Source organism: Notolepis coatsorum (assembly GCF_963971535.1).
Source record: "Notolepis coatsorum genome assembly, chromosome: 10".
Taxonomy (NCBI): domain Eukaryota; kingdom Metazoa; phylum Chordata; class Actinopteri; order Aulopiformes; family Paralepididae; genus Notolepis; species Notolepis coatsorum.
The window spans coordinates 17,683,058-17,705,710 of NC_140174.1; the positions used below are offsets into that span (position 1 = coordinate 17,683,058).

The 22,653-nt window shown below is 41.7% G+C and overlaps 1 protein-coding gene across 2 annotated transcripts in view; it reads left to right on the plus strand.

Annotated features, from left to right (window-relative positions):
• The first annotated feature begins 2,361 nt into the window (after positions 1–2,361).
• cenpt (centromere protein T) overlaps positions 2,362–22,653 on the plus strand; it is a 50,998-nt gene continuing 30,706 nt past the window's right edge. For both annotated transcript variants that reach the window (XM_084323345.1, XM_084323344.1), the window contains exons 1-7: positions 2,362–2,402; positions 2,513–2,613; positions 3,348–3,555; positions 8,136–8,280; positions 12,802–12,889; positions 14,244–14,362; positions 14,491–14,551. In XM_084323345.1, coding sequence (XP_084179471.1) covers positions 2,525–2,613; positions 3,348–3,555; positions 8,136–8,280; positions 12,802–12,889; positions 14,244–14,362; positions 14,491–14,551 — 710 coding nt within the window. In that variant the 5' untranslated portion in view covers positions 2,362–2,402; positions 2,513–2,524. The remainder of the gene's footprint in view (positions 2,403–2,512; positions 2,614–3,347; positions 3,556–8,135; positions 8,281–12,801; positions 12,890–14,243; positions 14,363–14,490; positions 14,552–22,653) is intronic.

Sequence of the window (22,653 nt, forward strand, 5' to 3'; positions counted from 1 at the left end):
CTTTATTTGTTTTGTACAGCTATACTGAATGGTTTGACATGGGCTGGTTGTCATCAGTCTGTGGACCTGATCTCAGACTCTCCCCTTCCTGGTTCCAGTAGGATGAACTGTCCTGTGACATGGGCTGGTTGTCATCAGTCTGTGGGACTGATCTCGGACTCTCCCCCTCCTGGTTCCAGTAGGATGAACTGTCCTGTGACATGGGCTGGTTGTCATCAGTCTGTGGACCTGATCTCGGACTCTCCCCCTCCTGATTCCAATAGGATGATCCACTACAACAGTTCTCCAAGGAAGCCTCCGTTTAGTCTTTTTGAGTCGATGTTCTTTGAATCATTGTGGATATTGATACAAGCTGTTAGCTCAGGTTATTTTTGTTGTGTTTTTCACATAAATACATTATAATTGAGAAATGTTGTCTATTGTGATTTACACATCAATCAATCACCTTGCCCTGTCAATAATACTGCTATTGCTAACACCCTGCCCTGTCAATCATACTGCCAACACCTTGCCCTGTCAATCATACTACCAACACCCTGCCCTGTCAATCATACTGCTAACACCCTGCCCTGTCAATCATACTGCTAACACCCTGCCCTGTCAATCATACTGCCAACACCCTGCCCTGTCAATCATACTGCTAACACCCTGCCCTGTCAATCATACTGCCAACACCCTGCCCTGTCAATCATACTGCTAACACCCTGCCCTGTCAATCATACTGCTAACACCCTGCCCTGTCAATCATACTGCCAACACCCTGCCCTGTCAATCATACTGCCAACACCCTGCCCTGTCAATCATACTGCTAACACCCTGCCCTGTCAATCATACTGCTAACACCCTGCCCTGTCAATCATACTAACACCCTGCACTGGATTTCTGATATTGGAGGGAAATATTCAGAAATGTTCAAACTCAAAGAAAAATATTAGATTCAGATGGTATTGTCATACAGCACACGTACAGTACAATGAAAATAAGTTTGGCATCCAACCAGAGTGCAAATGTAACTAAATGCAATAGTACAACGTACAGGTGATTAAACTGGGTAAAAATATATAAATTGGTACTACTGAGTAATAGTGCCAATCGGATGTACGTACAGAGTTGTATTAATATGTACAGTGATGCAGGTAATGTATAAAGACACTGGTAAGTCATACTGGCCAGCAGCTTAACTAAGGGTTATGTACATAATATAGTATCTACAGATATGTAACAAGGATTATATGCAGCTATGTACAGACATATGGATAGATTATATATGCATATGGTGGTACATGCAACATTATTGTACATGCTATCAGTTATATGGACTATATATGGGACATATATGGATATTATGCTGTAAATATAAATGGCTGCATTTATAAAGCGCTTTACAATTTGTTCCTCACATCTTACCCATTCACTCACACATTCTCTTACCAACGGTGGAGGCGGCCATGCAAGGAGCCAACCTGCTCATCAGCAGCAATTAGGGGTTAAGTGTCTTGCTCAAGGACACTTCGACATGCTGCCCGGGAGGAGCGGGAATCAAACCGGGATCCTCCGGATTACCAGGCGACTGCCTTACCTCTTGATCCACTGTTGTCTCTATAGTATATACATCACTATTCCTATTCTACATGCTATCATACATGGGCTGGTAATAGACTATAGTTCGAGGTAGGTAGTTATAATTACAGTGTAGGGCCGTTGTAGACGGTGAAAGCAGTGGGTAGGTATACATTTAGTCTAGGCAACAGAGTATGTGGCCCTATGGCTCTGACAGACTGGTGAGAAAGTAGGCTATGAGCTGATGACGTGTGGATTCCATGTGGCCGTTCATTCCTCCTGCCTCTCCTGGCCGTGTTTTGCGTGTAGGTGTGCTGCCATGCATACATGTGCACGTGTCTGTAGGCTGTTTGTGGCATAGTGATGTCATTCACTGTTACTGGAAGAGAATAATTGGTTGACTCTGAATGATGTTCTATGACAGTCTGTTTCTGTCTTCAGGTAGGATCAGCACAAGATTAGATTAAAATGTATTATCATACAGCACATGTACAGTACAACGAAAAGAGGTTTGGCATCCAACGAGTGCAAATATAACAGTAAAGTGCAATAGTAATAGATAATGTACAGGTGATTAAACTGGGTATAAAATATGAATTAGTACTACTACTGAGTGCTAATCTATTGATCAATCATGGTGCAGATAGAACTGAAGGTGGCAGTAATGCGCCGAAAGCCAAATCAAATCTACCGGAAATTGGAAAAAAAAGAGGAAGACATCTCGCGAGATCTTACTTGAATAGTTTGTGCCGAACCGCCAATAAAAGATCAGAAGAAGAAGATCTTACTTCCTTGAAGGCGGGCGCAGCGAAAACAAACAACCCGTTGGTGTAGCTAAATGTGTAAGTTACATGATAAGTCTTTTTTTGTACCGTTTGCTTTATTAATTGGCCCCAGAGCTACTACAACGACCTCATTCACACAACGTTAGCTAACGCTAAGTGTTTTTTAGCCACGACTCCAGATGGATTCGCTCAACGAAGACGTCTCTGCTCGGATCCTGCTGGCAAATGTCGTCCGTACTGAACCTATCAGAGCCCCCGTGACCCGCAGGTACCGTTCAGCTGACCCTCCCGTGATGGTATTCGGTACCATTAGCCCAGTACTGTACTGTCTATCTGTATGTCATGATGAATTGAAAATGGGGGACCCTGATGTAAACAATACTAAAGTCTTTCTCTGGTCTGCATTCCCTTAACAATTGTGTGTATTGAGCTGTACTGTATTGTACCCATTCTGCAATCTGTTAATAAAGTTTTCAATCAATCAGTGTGTAACATTATGGGCGACGGGTAAGTTCCCCTGTCAAGTCAGTCAGTCAATAGTGTGTAGCTACTTGGCTCTATTGCATGATTAGCTTACATTTAAATGTATTGTCTTTGTCGTCATGCAGCACAAGTACAGTAAAGTTACAACGAAAAGAAGTTTGGCATCCAACCAGAGTGCAAAATATAACAGTAAAGTGCAACAGTAACATACTGTAGCAGCGTGACATTGGGGGCGTGGATGCAATCCTACCTGGAGGGGAGAGAACGGATAGTATTCATATACAGTGATGCAGGTATAGAGACACTGTGGTAGTAGTAATTGGTACTGGTAGTAATATGTACAGCAATATACAGGTATAGAGACACTATGGTAGTACTAGTATGTGGTACTGGTAGTATTAATATGTACAGTGATACAGGTATAAAGACACTATGGTGACCAGCAGTGTAACTAGTAAGAGTAGGTAGGCAAGGGATATGTATTATACAGCATTATTCTAAATAATGTAATGTTTGCAGTGGCTCCCAGGCAGCAGAGCTGCAGAGGTCCAGCCCTGGGCCCCAGGCAGCAGCAGCGCCACAGAGGTCCAGCAGTAGGCTCCAGTTAGCAGCGCTGCAGAGGTCCAGCATTGGGCTCCGTCGCAGCTCCAGAGTCTTCAGGACCAGCGCTGGGGGCCTGACTCCAATGCAGGCCCTGAAGCAGAACATGAGACAGAAGATCCGTGCGGTAAGGAGCTCGTTTGCACACTGCATTATATTACAGCTTCCATATCTGTTTGTGATCATATCTGACCCATAAGCTCTAAATACAAACTCATATAGGAGGCCCAATATGAGCATCCTTAGCCCTTGTTGTGACGTCATTCAGGTTTCGCAAGTCCTCCAAATCAGCCCCACAATGCAACACTTCTGGAGCACACTTCCATCCACGGACGGCTAACAACAAGGCAGTAGGTTTTCTGTTCTCAGTTTGTTGCCAAGCGGTAGAGTGATGGTGGCTCCTCCAGCGATGAGGAGAAAGTAAAAATGTGTATGAACGCTATGCAGACTGGGCAACGTGTTGTTGTCCAATCTGGAAATGCATGAACACGAACCGCTGTTTTTATCTCTTGGATAGCGCTATGCTAACAAACATTTCGCGGTAACGTTAACACATTTGGGGCCAGCCATTAGACGGGCCCCACTCTAGGAAGGCCAGCTTTCCATTAGAAAAATGTCACTGTGCATCACGTTGTTTGTAGAGCTAAATCTATATTTTATATTATAGCTATGGATACAATATCATGGTCATTTGACAGTATGAACCTTCCGTTCAAGATGCAAAAAATAAATTGTCTTTCCATCAATACGTTTCCGTTTTATACCGTGGTGAATATGAGTTATTTCGGAATGATCTGGGATAATTCCTGTGAGGCTATTTATAAGGTGCGACGCTACTAACGTTAAATCCATTGGCGTTTCGTTAAAAATCCAAATGCATATGATCGGTATTATGTTCCATCATGAATGCATGAAAGGGGGGGGGGGGGTCGTTTGTGATAGTGATGCACGATATATCGGCCGCCGATATAATATCGGCCGATATGGCAGTTTTTTTACACATCGGTATCGTGTAAAGTTATTTTTTTATTTTGTCTTTTTACATGTTTTGGCCTTAAATAGTTTCAATATATATTCTATCAGTCATTTCTGAAAATAAGTTACAAAAGTTAAAAAGAGAATGCGTTTTGGAAAATCTCTATTTGATTATCATAAAGTGTTTTCTATAGAGAGATATCGACATCGGTAAGTATCGGCCAGAACAGCAATATTAATATCGTGCATCGGCCACAACACAAGCGGTGCATCACTAGATTGCCAATAACGGCATTACCACAACATAGGCTGACCAGGGGGATGGCTATGAAATCCTTGCACGATCAAGCTGAAATTGACGTTAAATTGTCCTTACCTGTGGCTGAACGGATTCCAAAAAGAATATTCCAATTTTGATTGCCATCTGCTAGATCATATGTCCATTTGGCCCATGATATAACCCACCACAGCATGGTGAGTCGGGGGTCCCGAGGGCTATTCAATGTGATCCGGTGAAGTAGGGCTGGGCGATAAAACGATAACGATAACTATCGCGATAAATTATTTCCTCGAAATAAACATGAAACGTGGTCGCAAAGTTTCGATATATCGATTTTCCAAGCTTGGCTCCGTTCAGCCTCGGCTCAGCACACTCACTAACAACAACCAGCGTTACGTGATGACGTACTTACGCACAACAGCTAACAACCAATCAGTGAAGGAGATGGCCGAGACGCGGAAGGAGGTAGGACTCACTCAACAACAAGGCTTGCTAGGCTAATTAGCTTGCACGGCAGCGTTTTATATATTTACGTGCCGAGTATGTGTTTTTTTTTAATTATGAGGCCACGTTTATGGTAGTGTGGGATATACAGTGGACGCCGTTTCAATATATTGTGGCGGAAGAGAGTATTTTAGTGTCATATTTATTGTCATGAGATACTCCGCTTGTCGGCTAACGTGCGCAGACTGATGACGACATCAACTCGACTTGAGACATTCGCAGCAGCATAAGAAGTTAATTAAACTTGACGGACATTATATCGACGATAATTATCGATGTCGAATTATATGAAAATAATTTTATAATTTTATCGCGATAACGTTTTTGGTCATATCGCCCAGCCCTACGGTGAAGCCATATGTTCATGTTACTAGAAAAGGCCACCCGGAAGGTTTTCAGTGTGGCACCCGGTTGCGTTATTTTTTTTCGTAGCCCCATTTTTTGCGGAGACGCTCTCTGATTGGCCACTTCATGTGACATGTGAGCCCAATCGTGTGCCGCCTGTTTCTACACCGGTTAAGCTTAGGCACTCTTTCGAAGTTGGTTAAGGTTAGAGTTAGTCTTAGAGCAGGGCGATAGAACCCCAGCCCTGATTCCAAACTCTAACCTTAGGCTGCGGTTAGACTTTCGTTTCGTTTTCAGATGAGTTTCGCTTTTCCTGGTCGCAACGTAGTGGTAGCCGAGTCACACTTTCGTTTTGTCACCTGAGCACAGTGATGTAGTACACTGCCAAAGCAGTAGGTGGCGAACATGAAGGCAATTTTCAACCAATCAGAACTTGAATGTGCCAATACACTTCCTGCAAAGAAATGTCAACACGCCGCCATCTTTAAATGCCTCGGCTATTTAGCCAATGCAGCACTTATTTTTCAGCAAAGTGTAATAAAAGTGCAATAAACAAAACGGATACATTCACTGTGTTCTGCCTCTCATTTGTTGATGAAACAAAACTATCATCAACACAATTGACCACCAAGAGCGGAGTTTAATCTCATCGGCGCTCATTTGTTAGCTTGCATGCTAACGCGATAGGAATATGCCATTATAACAGTATAGCATTGTGGCTAGAAGCTAACATTTAGCTCACGTTAACCAGCCAGCACAACTGATGATCGGGAGCTATCAGTAGCTAGATAACATTAGAGACAACGCCTTGTGTATTAAACAAAAGTGAATAGATGACTTGGCCATTTTGTTTAATGCTTTTTAAGATTGAAAGAGGAGCTTGAGCTAACAGGGTCTGATAGCTAACGCTAGCTCACGTTAGCCAGCTGCTCATGCAATCGGTAATGCTAGCAGAATGAATGGATGTAAACTTTATTTAACATATCGCAGAATGGGTACAATACGGCTCAATACAAACAATTGTTAAGGGAATGCAGACTGTTGTAGCTTGGACTGGGTTCCTTGTAACAATAACTTGACAACACATGGTAGCTGCAGCTATAGCTCTGTTGTCACCGGACATTGGTGAGAGCACGCAGATGTGGGTATCTACTGCGCATGGGCGTTGAGCAACAACGGCTCCGCGCAGATTACACGACACGTTGTCGGCAAGTTTTTGGCGTTATTCCAAAACGGAAACACAATTTAGCGTTTTCAGTAGGGCCAAAACGTTTCCTGCCAAAACGGCATTTCTATCTAATGGGGACAGCAAACTTATTCAAACGAGCACAAAAACAGTGTGTAACAAGGGCCTTAACCAACTTCGAAAGAGTCGCCTAAGCTTAACCAGTGATAAACTAGGCGTTAGGTAGTTTGCAGGCTGTTGGACCCGGAAATGGGCAAAGACACAGCTCGTCACGCGATTGGGCGCACATGAGCGTCAGTCAGTGGCCAATCAGAGAGCGTCTCCGCAAAATGCGGCTACGAAAAAAAATAACGCCACCCTGTCTGCAACAGGGGTTACTGCATTCTCGAGACAGCGCCACTACCAGGATCTGGCCGGTACGGCACCTTCGGAGTCCCAATATGCCTTTTCCAGGCAAAATACAGCTCCATGACATGGAATAGTATATTAAAAGCGAATAAAAGAAAAAACGAGTTAAAAACGTATATATATATTACCGGTATATACGTTTTTGTCCGTTAACCGCTGGCTCCCAATAACTTATATATGCGTGATTGGCCGGGAATGTGTTAAGTGTGCTATCCCTCCTACACAGCTTCCTACAACAACTCACGCCTCGTTAGGGCTGGGCGATATAACGATAATTATCGAGATATATTTTAATAATCGATAATTAAAATAATATCGATAATTACAAAAAATCTTTTATTTTATTTGTATTGTGACCTGCAACAGGGCAGCTTTAAAACCAGACAGTGGACAGACTTGTCTTTCTTGCCTGCAACTTAAAGTAATGGCTTTGCTTGTCCAAATGACAATACTGACCAAATTGAGATTTCTTTTTCTCTTGTCCATTTATTTAGTTTGTGTTCTAATTTAAAATACAGTTTGAAACCGTCTAGTAGGCTATGTGTGTGCTAGCAGAGCTAGTCTCCAGTCGTGAGTCACAGTGCATGTGTGCAGTGGTTTGTCCACCAAAAAAGCACCAAAAGATGGAAAAGAAACTAGCAGAGTCGGAACTCTTTAACTCTCCTGGAGCCACAGCCACTTTTTTTGTTACTTTCGCTTTCAAACCAGCTGCAGCCTGAGAACTGGAGTGTGAGGGGCTGTAACACTAAAGATGGCGGCAACAACACAGAATTGCTGCAAAATAAACGTGCATTTGTTGTTTAAATAATAATAAATACTAAAACAAATTATTTGTATTTATATAATACTAATAAAAATATCGATATATATGCGGTAACCGCGGCAGCCCTAGTACTAGAGTTCCTCACCCTGCCCAGCCCTAGTCGGAGGACTTGAAAACTCTGAATGACCAGAGACTTGCTGCCTGTTCTGTGTGCAGTTACTCCATGTCGCTCCTCATCCTCTACAGAGCACCTCCCTGCAGCCTATTGAGAGGAGGACTGTGTCTGCTGGGGGCAGGAGGACCACCACCTCTGGTCCCGCCGCGGCCTCATACCTTCAATACGACGAGGACCTCACTCCCAGGCACCTGCTCCAGAACATCTTGAGGACAGGTGGGCTTGAATGTCTTGAGGACAGGGTTAGGGTTGAGGACAGATGGTGTTGAGGAACGGGTTAGGGTTGAGCACAGGAAGGCTTGAACATCTTGAGGACAGGGTTAGGGTTGAGGACAGATGGTGTTGAGGACGGGGTTAGGGTTGAGGACAGGAAGGCTTGAACATCTTGAGGACAGGGTTAGGGTTGAGGACAGATGGTGTTGAGGACAGGGTTAGGGTTGAGGACAGATGGTGTTGAGGACAGGGTTAAGGCACATCCATACTTCCTTCCGCAAGCCGCAGCCGCTCGTGCACATTGGTGAGCGTGACGTCATTTGTGTAATTCTCGTCAGCGCGCTCATCCGCGTGGATCTCGCGTCGGTGGCCGCGTGCAGCCCAAAGTTTCTAACCGCGCGGACTGCTCGCGTGGATATGCGTGCCGACTGCGCATGTGCCCAGCTGTCAAGCACGGCGCCTGCTGGGAAAGCAACATGGTGGTCCGTGTACGTTTTGAATGAATGAAAACGTTATTTAACAGATTATATAAATGTATAGCTACATGTGTGTGTGTAAATGAATGAACCTAAATATGTAGTTTGACTGATACACAAAATGGGTTTATTTATGTTGATTTAATTTGGTTGTGTTGTTTCCATTTGTGCAAAATGGGTATATTCTGTTTGGTTTTATGCAATAAGTCTATCGGTGTGTTGTTTAGGGGCAGGTATATATATATATACGAATTTTTCTTCTTCCTGTTCCTTTCGGCCATGGGATTTGGTGAATTATATGAATATGTACTGTTGGACTGTGGTAATTCCATGTATAAATAAATAAATGATGATGATTTGATTTGAAATCTTTATTTAGAACATGTATACAAACTAGGGATGCTCGATATTGGATTTTTTACCGATATACCGATATTGTCCAACTCTTAATTACCGATATCAACCGATACCGATATGCAGGGTTTCCCCCCCAAAAAACGTAATAATTTCAGGTAATTTACATTACATATCTCTTGTTGTGGAATTAACACAACATTATGCATACTTTTGACTATAAATAAAATTTGAAAACCGATACCGATATTTTCCGATATCACATTTTAATGCCGATATCGGCCGATAATATCGGTAGGCCAATAATATCGGACATCCCTAATACAAACAATATAAAATCAAAACAAATCATTGCTCTCTAGAAATGAAATGGAAAAAAATAAACAAACAAAACATACTGTAACTCAATTTACATGTTCGAAAAGGAGTAGGAAGACATCATTTTATACACTTATTTAATCCTACCCCTTTTCCACTACTCAAATGAGTGTACTAATTTAAAACTTTACAAAACCAATATATATATATGCCAAACAAAAAATTATGATATATGTAAACACCTGTGAATGTCAAATCCCTTCCTCATCCCTCTACCTCGTGAAAAATAATTTCCTTATAATTCAGTTTGAATTGTCTCATGTTTGGACATTGCTTTAGCACAACATTCAGACTGTTCCACAGTTTCACTCCACATATGGAAATTCAAGATTCAAGAGTTTTAATTGTCACGGCATACAGGTATACAATGAAATGCGGCTGGTCTTGCCCGCGACGATGTGCAATACAGTGGTACAACATATAATAGAATCCAATAAAAATACAGTGGTACAACATATTAATAGAATCCAATAAAACGGTGCAATAAACAGGTACATGGTGTGCCATCTCGGTATCTGTACATTAGTATTTAAATGCAGTGTCTTCTCCTGGTAAGAACTTTTAAATTGAGTTCTCCCTGCATGGAGAACTCTCACCCACCCCTCCTAATTCTAGGGCTGTCTTAAATACTTCGAAGCTTCGAAGCTTCGTTCGATGGCACAAGCTTCGAACATTAAAAAAAAAAATCGAAGTTAAAATTCTTTTTCAATTTTATTTATTTTTTTTACTTCGGTGTGTGTGCATGGGGCCATTGGGTGGGGCCGGGGGACAAATACACTGGAGGAAAGTAACCCAGCTCAGCACTGCCCAAATTATATCATCACTATTGCCTGTTTGAAGGATATCATCCTCAAACACATACACCACCTACATGCCTATTCTCAGTCCTTGCCCCACAATGGTGGAATGAACTAACCACCCCAGTTAGGACAGCCGAATCCCGTCCAATCTTTCGCCGTCGACTAAAGACTCACTTCTTCAACCATTATCTGAAATAAAATTTAAAAAATAAAATTTAAAAAATCGAACCCCAACTAACCTTACTGTCATGCACTTGTCCTAATAAACTAACCTACACTGTAACACGCAACACTTTGATGAATATTGTTACTCAGCTGATAGAGTTGTATCCTTCCTGATGACCTGTCGTACAGAACTTGTAAGTCGCTTTGGATAAAAGCGTCGGCTAAATGTGAATGTAAATGCCTTGTAGAATTCCACACATAAGAAAGAAAGATACTGGGATGAATAAACAAAATGGGAAATAAAATGTAGAAATGCATGCAATACATAAATAAATATGAATCTCCATATATGAAATAGAACATTTAGATAAGGTGCTACTGAGATGTTTTGGTGAGTTCTTAGTTTTTTGGTGGAAGTAGCCCTTCTTAAAAATGCATGAACATTCACTGATAATTGGTCTGTAGTGGAGTCTACCGGACCATGTAGAATCCGGACCTTGTAGACTGACATAATTCTGTGCATAGTTTAGTCTACACAGGCCATATTTCAAATAATCAAAATCTTACTTCATTCATCTTAAACATTCTTGATTTGGGGGATTGGTAGTTCCCATGAAATCTGAAGTTGTTCAAACGACGACAGCGATCCACCTTGAATTAAATCACACAGCCGTGTTGGCTGCGTCAGTCACGAAAGGGGCTACTTAATTCATTAATCCAATCCACTTTATTTATAGAGCACATTTAAAAACAACAAAGTTTACCAAGTGCTGTACAAGTCCCACAACATAAGATAAATATATATATATATATATATAAAAAAAATAATTATTAAATTTATTTTTTTTAATTCGAAGCTTCGAATTAAAATCGAAGCTCGGCCCCGAAGCTTCGATTGCCAAAAAAAAATTCGAAGGTCAGCCCTACCTAATTCATTATACTTTATTTGACTATATTGTATTTGTACTGTGAAGCTATGCATCCCCCACCCTGTACCCCCCCCCCCCCATGCTGCTTTGACACCTGAATTTCCCCAAGGGGATCAATAAAGGATTATCTTAATGTACAGTTCCCTCCCCCTCGTATGTATATAATAATACATTCGATTTACAGTGCACTATATATTTTGAAACCAAATCTCAAGAGTGCTACAGAGTAAAACACTTTAAAAACAGGCAATTAAAAAACAAGACATAAAAGCATAAAAAAGGGATAAAACATGCATGTATAAGGGAAGGCTTTCGTGAAGAGGTATGTTTTAAGTCCTCTTTTAAAGGAAGCAGTGGTCTGTGGTGCTCTGAGGTAGTCATATATTTACTGTTAGGATCTCTGTTTAACAGTACTGCATATCTTGTATGTCACAAATGTAACGGTACTGCATATCTATGTCATGATTAGTTTAGATTAGATTAGATTTTCTTTATATCTGTATATTGTGTGTCATAAATGTCATTATGAATTGAAAATGGGGGACCCTGATGTCTGGTCTGCATCCCCTTAACAATTGATTGTATTGAGCTGTGCTGTATTGTACCCATTATGCAATCAGTAAATAACATTTTCAATCAATCTCCATAAGCACTCGGCGCGAAGCTTCCGTACACCGAACATGGAGTATAATCAGAAGCGTGTGCGTGTCACTTTCCGAGTATGCTGGACGACTTAGGGTTGAGGACAGGAAGGCTTGAACATCTTGAGGACAGGGTTAGGGTTGAACATCTTGAGGTTAGGGTTGAGGACAGGAAGACTTGAACATCTTGAGGTTAGGGTTGAGGACAGGGTTAGGGTTATAGCCCCACCAGTCTTTCTAGTCGAGCGTGTTCTGTTCTGTAAGGAAGGCGGTGCAGAACTCCAGAATAGCGGTCAATCATATCAATATATTGCTGAATCCATTGAAGTAATTGATTAATTATTTTAATGATTAACCGGTTCATCTAAAGTTTAAAAAATGTTAAATTCAGAAGCATTAAGGTTGTTAAAAAAAATGCTCCAGAAACACCTTTATTAAAAGTGTTCGTTTCAAATGTGCAAGGAAACCTTTTTTTGGATGAGAATTTATTGTTTAGATTCAAAAAAAGGTTTCCTTGCACATTTGAAACGAGCACGTTTAATAAAGTGTTTCTGGAGCATTTTTTAACAACCTTAATGCTTCTGAATGCAATGATCCTCCTTAATTAGTATTCTAGACTAGATGCTTTGGAACCTTTAACTGACTCCAATGAAATGTTTCCAAGCGTCAATGCTTTAATCTTTCATCTATTTATTCGATTAAGCGTGACACCCCTGGTTTTATTACACACACTTCCCTATTCCATTATCTCATCTCTTGTTGTTGGGTCTGTCTGTATCAGAACCGGAGGTGTCCTTGCTCGTTCAGGAGAGATCCAATCAGAAGGAGCTGCTCTCGGCCGACTCCAGCCTGAGCAGCAACCGTCCCAGGTAGGCTGCGCGTGTTGTGTGTGTGTCTTGACAGGTAGGCTGCGCGTGTTGTGTGTGTGTGTGACGGGTAGGCTGCACGTGTTGTGTGTGTGTGCATGTCTGACGGGTACATTTACATTTAGTCATTTAGCTGACGCTTTTATCCAAAGCGACTTACAAGTTCTGTATGACGAGTCATCAGGAAGGGCACAACTCTTATCAGCTGAGTAACAATGTTCATCAAGTGTTGAATGCTACAGTGTATGCTGCGAGTGTTGTGTGTGTGTGTCTGACAGGTAGGGTGTGTGTGTGTGTGTGTCTGACGTAGGGCTGACCTTCGAAGCTTTTTTTGGCAATCGAAGCTTCGGGGCCGAGCTTTGATTTTAATTCGAAGCTATTTTTTTTTTTTTTTTTTTTTTATCTTATGTTGTGGGACTTGTACAGCACTTTGGTAAACTTTGTTGTTTTTAAATGTGCTCTATAAATAAAGTGGATTGGATTAATTAATTAAGTAGCCCCTTTCGTGACTGTGACGCAGCCAACAAGGTTTCACTCGGCTGCCCTGCCTGGGTGCAGTGGGGCTGCTCTCACAGCCAACGACATGACATTACATAATTATGTTGCAACCTTCGTCTATCAAGCAAACAATTATATAAATATTTATATGTAGTTGATGGAGATAAAGGCAGAATTCGACTTAATTAAGCACGTTTTATTAAGACATATTTTTATATGGGTCGGGACACTTTAAAAAAGCAGCACAATGAACACAAATCTGTCCGACGTAGTCTTAAATAACAAACGGCATTGCTTCGCTTCTTCGTCGACATGTCTGCTTTTGTTTCATTGGAATGGAGGCGCAAGATTTTGGAGAAAAAAATTATAAATTATTTAAAAAAAATATATATATATATATTGCTTTTTACTTCGATTTTTTTTTTATGTTCGAAGCTTGTGCCATCGAACGAAGCTTCGAAGTATTTAAGACAGCCCTAGTCTGCCGGGTAGGCTGCACATGTTGTGTGTGACAGGTAGGCTGTGCGTGCGTGTCTGACGGGGATGGTCCTTATGATGGATGGGAGATTGAACCTGTGCACATACCGGTAACCGTTATAACGCGATAAAAGTGCGCTTCCACCCCTGATCCCAGGTCTGATTAGCTTGACCCAGGGCAGGTGTGGCTGATCCCAGGTCTGATTAGCTTGACCCAGGACGGGTGTGGCTGATCCCAGGTCTGATTAGACATCTTGTATTCTCAATGGGACATTCCTGGATAAATAAAGGATGAATAAAAAAATAATAATAAAATAAAATTAGCTTGACCCAGGGCAGGTGTGGCTGATTAGCTTGACCTTCTATTGGTTGTGTGTTGCAGCACTGGCCTGGACCTGCCTGATGTCACCACCACCATGGCAGCCAGCGTGAAGGGACTGAGCCGCAAGAGGCCTCGACGGACCCTGAACATAGCCGACTTTGAGAAGCGGCTTGGTGAGGGTAAGGTCAAAAGGTCAAAGCAGGGGCTGATATGTTTCCATCCCTGAATAGACTGTCTGTCGGGATGCATTTCAATATTTGAATATAGAAAATATCATGTACTGTATGTTTCTTGTTGCTTCTCACAGATGGTGATATGGAGGCTGAAGAAACGGCAGATGATCTTTCTTCAGTGTCTTCCTCCTTCAGGTAAATGTGGCCTTAACTTTCCACTGCATTGTCTTTAAGGTCCTACATGGAGATCCTGGATCTACTCCGGTCTGGTTCATTATAATATAATGGTAGTTATAATAATCATAACTACCTACCTCATACTATAGTCTACCCATATAACTCTGTATGATGGCATGTACAATAGTGCTTTGATTCCAAATCGTGACGGATTTTCCGTCAATTGGCTACCTGGTATAATATGATTTGTAGAGGCTGTGATTGGCTACCTGGTATAATATGATTTGTAGAGGCTGTGATTGGCTACCTGGTTATAATATGATTTGTAGAGGCTGTGATTGGCTACCTGGTATAATATGATGGTGGTTTTGTAACGTAAGCGGCATGCATGAATGGAGATTATAAACGAACGAGTCAATAAATGGATGTTATTGAACCTCGGGTCAATCCTCGTCAATATAACTGAAGCATACAATCTATTTTGATGTCTGTATTGGGTAGCCTATATAAATTATAATAGCATAGCCTACATATAGGCCTTTATCGGCTACAACTATGAAACAGTAACTTGCGCATAACGCATGGCACAGACACGGAGCCCTGCGACTCCTGCATACAGTAAACTAACTTCATCGCAGGGCTGACTTTCGAAGCTTTTCTTTGGCAATCGAAGCTTCGGGGCCGAGCTTCGATTTTAATTCGAAGCTTCAAAAAAAAAAAAAACTTTTTATTAATTATAATTCTTTTTTTTTGTATATGTTGTGGGACTTGTACAGCACTTTGGTAAACGTTGTTGTTTTTAAATGTGCTCTATAAATAAAGTGGATTGGATTAATTAATTAAGTAGCCCCTTTGGTGACTGTGACCCAGCCAACAAGGTTTCACTCGGCTGCGCTGCCTGGGTGCAGTGGGGCTGCTCTCACAGCCAACGACATTACATAATTATGTTGCAACCGTCGTCTTATCAAGCAAACAATTATATTATAGTTAATTTATAATTATATCAGACAATGCACCTACAAAAGCAGATGATTACAATTAAATTAGCCAACTTGGTAACACATTAGTCATAGCAGCATAGGCATAGCCTTATTAATGTTTTGTGTGGCGTCGCTGTCGTGTACAACGATACTTATGTTTTTTAGGTGATTTGACAAAGTTGTTGTAGAGTTGTGATATGCCATTTTCTTCTGGCACTCGGCTTTTTGGGCATTGTCTTTGCATATTTTAAAGTGTAACCACACGTCTGATGACTTCTTCGTCGACATGTCTGCTGCACATGTCCTTGTTGTTTTCAACACAGATAAATAATCTCCACGTGCTTGTTGTAGAGAGGTGGAGTCGAGGCGCCGCTTACTTTCGTTTCATTGGAATGGAGGCGCAAGATTTGAGGCAAAAAAAAATACTTCGCTTTTTTTTTATGTTCGAAGCTTGTGCCATCGAACGAAGCTTCGAAGTATTTAAGACAGCCCTACTTCATCGTTAATCTAACTGTTGTCCTTGTATCTTTACGCTCATGAAAATATTTATAGGCTGTAGCCTAGCCTACCCTCGTTTGGCCATAATAGCCTATTATCAAATTGCTATCCGCTGTGGGCTATCTCCTCGCTCAGGGCTCTACGCTAACTTTTTTCCCAAGGAGCACTTTTTTTGGAAAAAAGCAAATGAAAGCTTCAGATTGGTCATTTGCTTTCTTTCCCTTGAAACCAGTCACGTCACTCTACTGTGATTGGACCGTTGACTTCAGTGCAATGTGGGACTTGTAGTTTTTGAACGATTAGCAGCGGAGAGAAAAAAGCACGACACAGGCTGTAATCTTCACTCGCACACTGTGCGAGTAATTGATTTTTCCGGTTCGCACACACATATTATTAGGGGCAAATGCGAGTAAAATGGTCGCACTGTAGAGCCCTGTCGCTGACGTACCAGTAGCCTATTAACATTACGTTAGCGTAAGCTAACAACAAGCTAAAACCCTGTTCAGATCGATACAGAACAGCAGAGTGGGGACTGGGAAGGGGGGGGGGGGGGGAGGCAGGCAGGCAGGCAGGCAGGCAGGCAGGCAGGCATTCTCCCTTCTGTGTGTGTGCGTTTGAAAAGATCATATGAAGTCAGACGAGTATATTATATTGATAGTAAATGTACTGAGGGTGGACGGATAATTTTGATATTTAAACATAAAAAATACAATACATAATAAATGTATTCATGATCATCATGCAACATAAAACAATTGCAGGAACGGTTTGGGAGAGGAAGGGTTTTTAGGTTGCGTGTTTAAATTTTTTTTACTTAAAGTTTAAAGCTCAATATATCAAAACGTGGCACTTTATAGTGAACAGGAGGTCTATTTGTATTAAAAACAATAAATAGTTTTTAATTTAAATGTCTGGAAGAGCTAAAAAAAAAGAGAATTCTAATTATATTTTCGTTACCTTTTTTGAGTTGATCTAAATGTTACTGATTGTGTTAAATGGGCTTATGATATCATCTCATATCGATTGCAGGCACCTGCATTGTATCGTATCGTGGCAGATATCGGCAAATATCGTATCGTTGTCCAAAGAATCTATATTGTATCGTGATGAAACTGGTGATTCCCACCCCTAGTAGAGTCCATACACCCAACACCTAATTCCTTACACGTAACGTGTCTGGCTGTGTGACGTCAACTTGTCAGCATGAAAATGACAGCCAAACATGGCACTGCAACTAAATAACCCAAATACAATAGGCACATTTGTGACTGTTACAAATATAACACGTTTTATACTTGTGCTACAAGATTTTGGCCTGTGCTACAAAACTATCAACCTCTGTAGCACCAGTGCTATGTGCAAAAAAAGTTAACGTACAGCCCTGCCCTGAGTCTAAGGACACATTTAAATCACAGAAGTGTAATGTTAGTCTATTGGAACTGTATACAGTTATCGACACGTTCTAGTTATAGCTGCTTATTATCTTTGTGCTTACAATAATCAAAAGGTACAGTACACAGTTGGTCTCACCCACTGTGCCATTATCGGCACAAAATATGGCCCCATATGATCAAATCGATGTTCTTTGGGAGGGACGGTTCACATTCACTTAGGGACGGTTAAATCTGTATTTCGGGGCGGTTCTGGGACGGTGGTGAAAAAAGTTAGTCTGGAGCCCTGCTCTGGGGAAGAAAGGTTTGGAACCCCTGCTATAGCCTAGTATCCTTTATAATGTTATAGGCTATTTTATTTACAGTCTATTTATGATTTTTGCCATAGCCGGTCTCTGTTATGCTGTGGCTGAGACGGATCGGGATTAATGAAGCTGCTACTTCTCTTAACCTCATTAGCCCAGATGAGATTATAATGTTCTCATATTTCTCTATCGATAATTATCGAAATTGTTAAGTATAAATTTTTTTTTTTTTAAACAACAGATGTATGTTTATTTTGCAGCAATTCTTTGTCATTGCCGCCATCTTTAGTGTTACATCCCCTCACACTCCAGTTCTCAGGCTGCAGCTGGTTTAAAAGCTAAAGTAAACCGGCTTCTCTGCTGGCTGTGGCTCCAGGGGAGTTGAACAGTTCTGGCTCTGCTAGTTTATTTTCGATCTTTTGGCGCTTTTTTGGTTGACAAACCACCGCACATGTGACTCGTGACTGGAGTCTAGTTCTGCTAGCACACATAGCCTACTGTGTACAGACGGTTTCAAACTGTATTTTAAATTAGAAAGCAAACAATAAATGGACAAGAGAAAAATAAATCTCTATTTGGTCAGTATTGTCATTTGGACAAGCAAAGCCATTACTTTAAGTTGCAGGCAAGAAAGACAAGTCTGTCCACTGTCTCTGGTTTTAAAACTGCCCTGTTGCAGGTCACGGAGAAAGAAAAAAAAAAACTATTTTTCGATTATCGATTATTAAAATGTATCTCAATATTTATCGTTATATCGCCCAGCCCTATGATGTCTGTCTCCAAGTCCCTGCACCAGGTGTTCTTGGGCCGGCCTCTCTTGGGGGTTCCATCTAAGGGCCTGTCAGGTGGTGCTGGTGTTTGGTTTGCGTAGTGTGTGGCCGATCCATCCCCACTTTCTTCTCTTGATTTGTTCTTCCACTGGTTGGTCGCCCGTTCTCTGCCAGAGATCATTGTTACTGATGGTATCTGGCCAGTGGATGTTCAGGATCCGCCTCGGGCATCTGTTGATGAATGACTGCACTCTAGTCATTGTGATCTTGGTTGTCCTCCACGTCTCTGATCTGTATAAGAGTACTGGCTTGATGTTGGATTTGAATAGTCTGATCTTTGTCTGCTGACTGATTACCTTGGAGCTCCAGATGTTCTTTAGTTGGATGTATGAGGCTAGGGTTGGGCACCGAAAACCGGTTCTAATAGGAACTGGTTCCTAACTTCCGGTTCGGAAGTAACATATTTGCATTTCGATTCTTAATTTAGATTCTTAAAAATCATTTACTTTGTTAATTAATACCCTAGTTACAGTACAGCAACCAAATTAAACTGATTCAAGTCAACTGAAAATGTTAAAAAAAAATCAAAAAATAAAGATTCTCCTGCGAAATAAGCTGTGGCCTGTTTTGACCTTCACCTCAAAAAATCGGAATCGAGAATAGTTTAGAACAGGAATCGATATGGAGAATCGGAATCGTTCAAATTATGGATGTCCCGATCACGTGATCGGGATCGGCGCCGATCACGTGCTTTTCAGAGGATCGGGATCGGGAATCTTTTTTTTTTTATTTTATTTTTTTTTTTTTCAACAAACATGACTATGTTCACGTCTTAAACTCATACGGAGGCCTTAGTTTTGGTTTTAAATTACATATAATATATCATTAATGTATTTATTGTCACACAGAGCAGAATAATTGTCCACAACAAACACATCCCCTTTAACACTTTCAGCGCCACGCCTGGTTTTCCGTTTTACCGCTTGAATGCCACCATCGGCGCCAATGTTAACGTTAATATCGCCTAATCTATGTTTTAAATTATGGCTATGTGTCTAATTTGCCCATCGCATTATCAAAGACTATTTTCCAGTCAGTGCTGTGAAGACAGATTGTTTTTTTATCGCGTCGTTGCCGTTTCAGAGCAGTTAGAAAAGCCCCCGTTTTGATATAAAAAACAGCTCATTCTGGAGCATTCTATGAAAATCGTCTTTTAGTGGAATATTCCACAACGTTGATATTCGTCGGCCTTTTTATGAATCGTTTTCAAATAAACGCTAGATGATCAATATTATACGTGCACGCACGCACATTACGGCCGCGCACTGATAATCGCCTCGTTGTTTTCCTCTCGGACTTTTACAGTGAAACCGAAAGAAGACATTTCACAAAACAGCTTATAACTTCATCAAACTTACTCTGATTATCCTACCACTGATAACATAGAGTCCTTACCTGACATCAGATGATATCCAACTGGTATATTCCAATTCCTGATCACCATTCGAAAAAATCGATACGTGTATGGATCCAACGCGATACAGTAGAACTCCATGATCCGCGGGGATCTGAGGCTCCAGAATGAACTCTAGTAACCCCGGCTGGATCAGTGAACTGGAAAATGTGGAGTACCGGATTTTTTCCCCCATTCATTTTCATTGAGTCCATTCCAAAATCACTTATGTCATCTGGGAGACGACAGGGGGCGCTTTTTTCCACAGTGATCGTCGGCGCCCCTCGGCTATACTCAGGTAGGCTCGGGTGATGCAATAATTTTTCAGATCGCAAAAAAAAAAAAAAATCCGAGAAATCTCGTGAGTGGCTAGCAACCACCTATAAAAAAACACGAAATCTCGTGAGTGGCACTGAAAGAGTTAATTTACACCGTTGCAACAAACACTTTCCCTTTCATTTTAGACGCTCACATCACAACAACACGTTGCTCCCCGAAACGTTATCCACTGACTTGAGCAGCTGCTAGAGGTTTGTAACTAAGCATTTTAAAATAGAAAGTCAAGCCAGTCCAACAGCAATTGCAATGTTTGCAAGGAGGACATTTCGCGTGGAGGAAAAACTCATGAAGCAGCAGGAGGCGGAGTTTTCAGACTAACTTTTCAGATAACGGCAATTATTTGCTGTGTGACTGAGGATTATCGTCAGCGTTTCAGACCAGAATATATAATATAATAACTTTATTTGTATAGCACTTTTCATACAGAGGTTGCAGTTGGAGCTAATCATTACGTAAGTCGAACACTGAATGTATACTAATGTGCAAACATATATTGAAACTTTTAATATTTCTCATATGAAGCACGTATGAATGTAAATAACAAGAGCCGCCGCGCTCACGCCCCGGACTATAGGCAACAGAGGGGCTTCTTGCTCCGCCAGTTTCTGACACAAATGCGTCAAAATTGATTACTAATGTGAAAGATCGGATCGGGAACGATCGGAATCGGTAGATATTTAAAATCACATGATCGGGATCGGATCGGGGGCAAAAAAAGGCGATCGGGACATCCCTAGTTCAAATCCAAACGATGCCCAACCCTATATGAGGCCCTTGCCTTGCTGATTCTTGCTGACATCTGCCTCCGTGCCACCCTTCTTATCTATGATGCTACCTAGGTAGGTGAAGGATTCTACTTCCTCAAGTGCTGTTCCCTCCAGGTTTACTGGGTCTTTGTTGTTTGTGTTGATCTTGAGTATTTTGGTCTTTCCTTGCTGGATGTTGAGGCCTAGTTGTGTTGAGGTGTCTGCCAGTATGTTAGTCTTCTCCTGCATCTGTTGTCGACTGTGGGATAGTAGGGCAAGGTCGTCTGCGAAGTCTAGGTCGTCCAGTTGTGTTGTGAGTGTCCACTGGATCCCGTTTCTCCTCTGTGCTGTTGTGGTCTTCAATATCCAGTCGATGGCCAGGAGGAAGAGAAAAGGGGACAGGATGCCGCCTTGCCTTACTCCGGTCTTCACTTGGAAGCTTCGTGTGAGCTGTCCGCTGTGTATGACTCTGCAGGTCATCCCTTCATAAGAGTTCCTCATGATGTTGACAAGCTTTTCTGCTATGCCGTAGTGTCGAAGCAGTTTCCAGAGGGTGTTTCTGTGGACGCTGTCAAATGCCTTCTCATAGTCTACGAAGTTGATGTATAGTGGAGAGTTCCATTCCAATGATTGCTCAACTATGATTCGGAGGGTTGCAATCTGGTCCACACATGATCTATTGGGCCGGAAGCCTGCCTGCTGGTCTCTTAGCTGCGGATCCACCGCTTTCTTTATTCGTTCGAGGAGGATTCTGTTGAAGATTTTTCCTGGCACTGATAAAAGCATAATTCCTCTGTAGTTGTGGCATTGGCTGAGGTCTCCTTTCTTAGGTATTTTGACCAAGTAGCCTTCTTTCCAATCTGTTGGCCCTTCCTCTTTCTCCCAGATCTTCTCAAACCGAGGGTGTAGCATCTCTACCGAGGTGGCTGTCTGCCTTCAGTGCCTCCGCAGGGATGTTGTCTAGTCCTGCTGCCTTACTATTCTTTAGTTGTGCAATGGCCTGTTGGATTTCCTGCTTGCTGGGCTTTCCACAGTTGATGACTGTCAGTCTCTGCAGGTTGAATGTCCGGGGGGTTAGGTGGTGTCGGTCTTTTCAGGAGTTCTTCAAAATACTCTGCCCATCCCTCTTGCTGTTGGTCCAGTCTTGTGATGGTCTTTCCTTCCTTGTTTTTGATTGGTCGTTCTGGTCTGCTGAACTTTCCGGACAGTTTCTTGGTGGTGTCATATAGTTCCTTCATCTTTCCTTTTGCTGCTGCCTCTTCTGCTTCTTTAGCCAGGTTGTCGATGTAGTTTCGCTTGTCCTTCTTGGCATTTCTTTTGACCTTCTGTTTGCCTGAGTGTACTCTCTTTGGGCTTTTGCCTTGGTTGCCCTTGTTCTGCTGTTAACTTCTGCCTTTTTCTGTCTCCTTTCTTCTATGTTGCGTAGTGTTTCTGCTGATATCCACTCTTTATGGTGTCTTCTTTATTCCAATCACTTTTTTCACTTTCACAATCACAACCTTCCATGTTGTTGTGAGAGTTTCCCTTATCCTTTCCCATTGGTCTTGCTGGTCTCCTTTGTCACTGCTTAGATCTTGCAAGGCTTGATATCTATTCTTCAGCTTCAGTGTGAACACTTCTCTTATCTGTCTTTAAGAG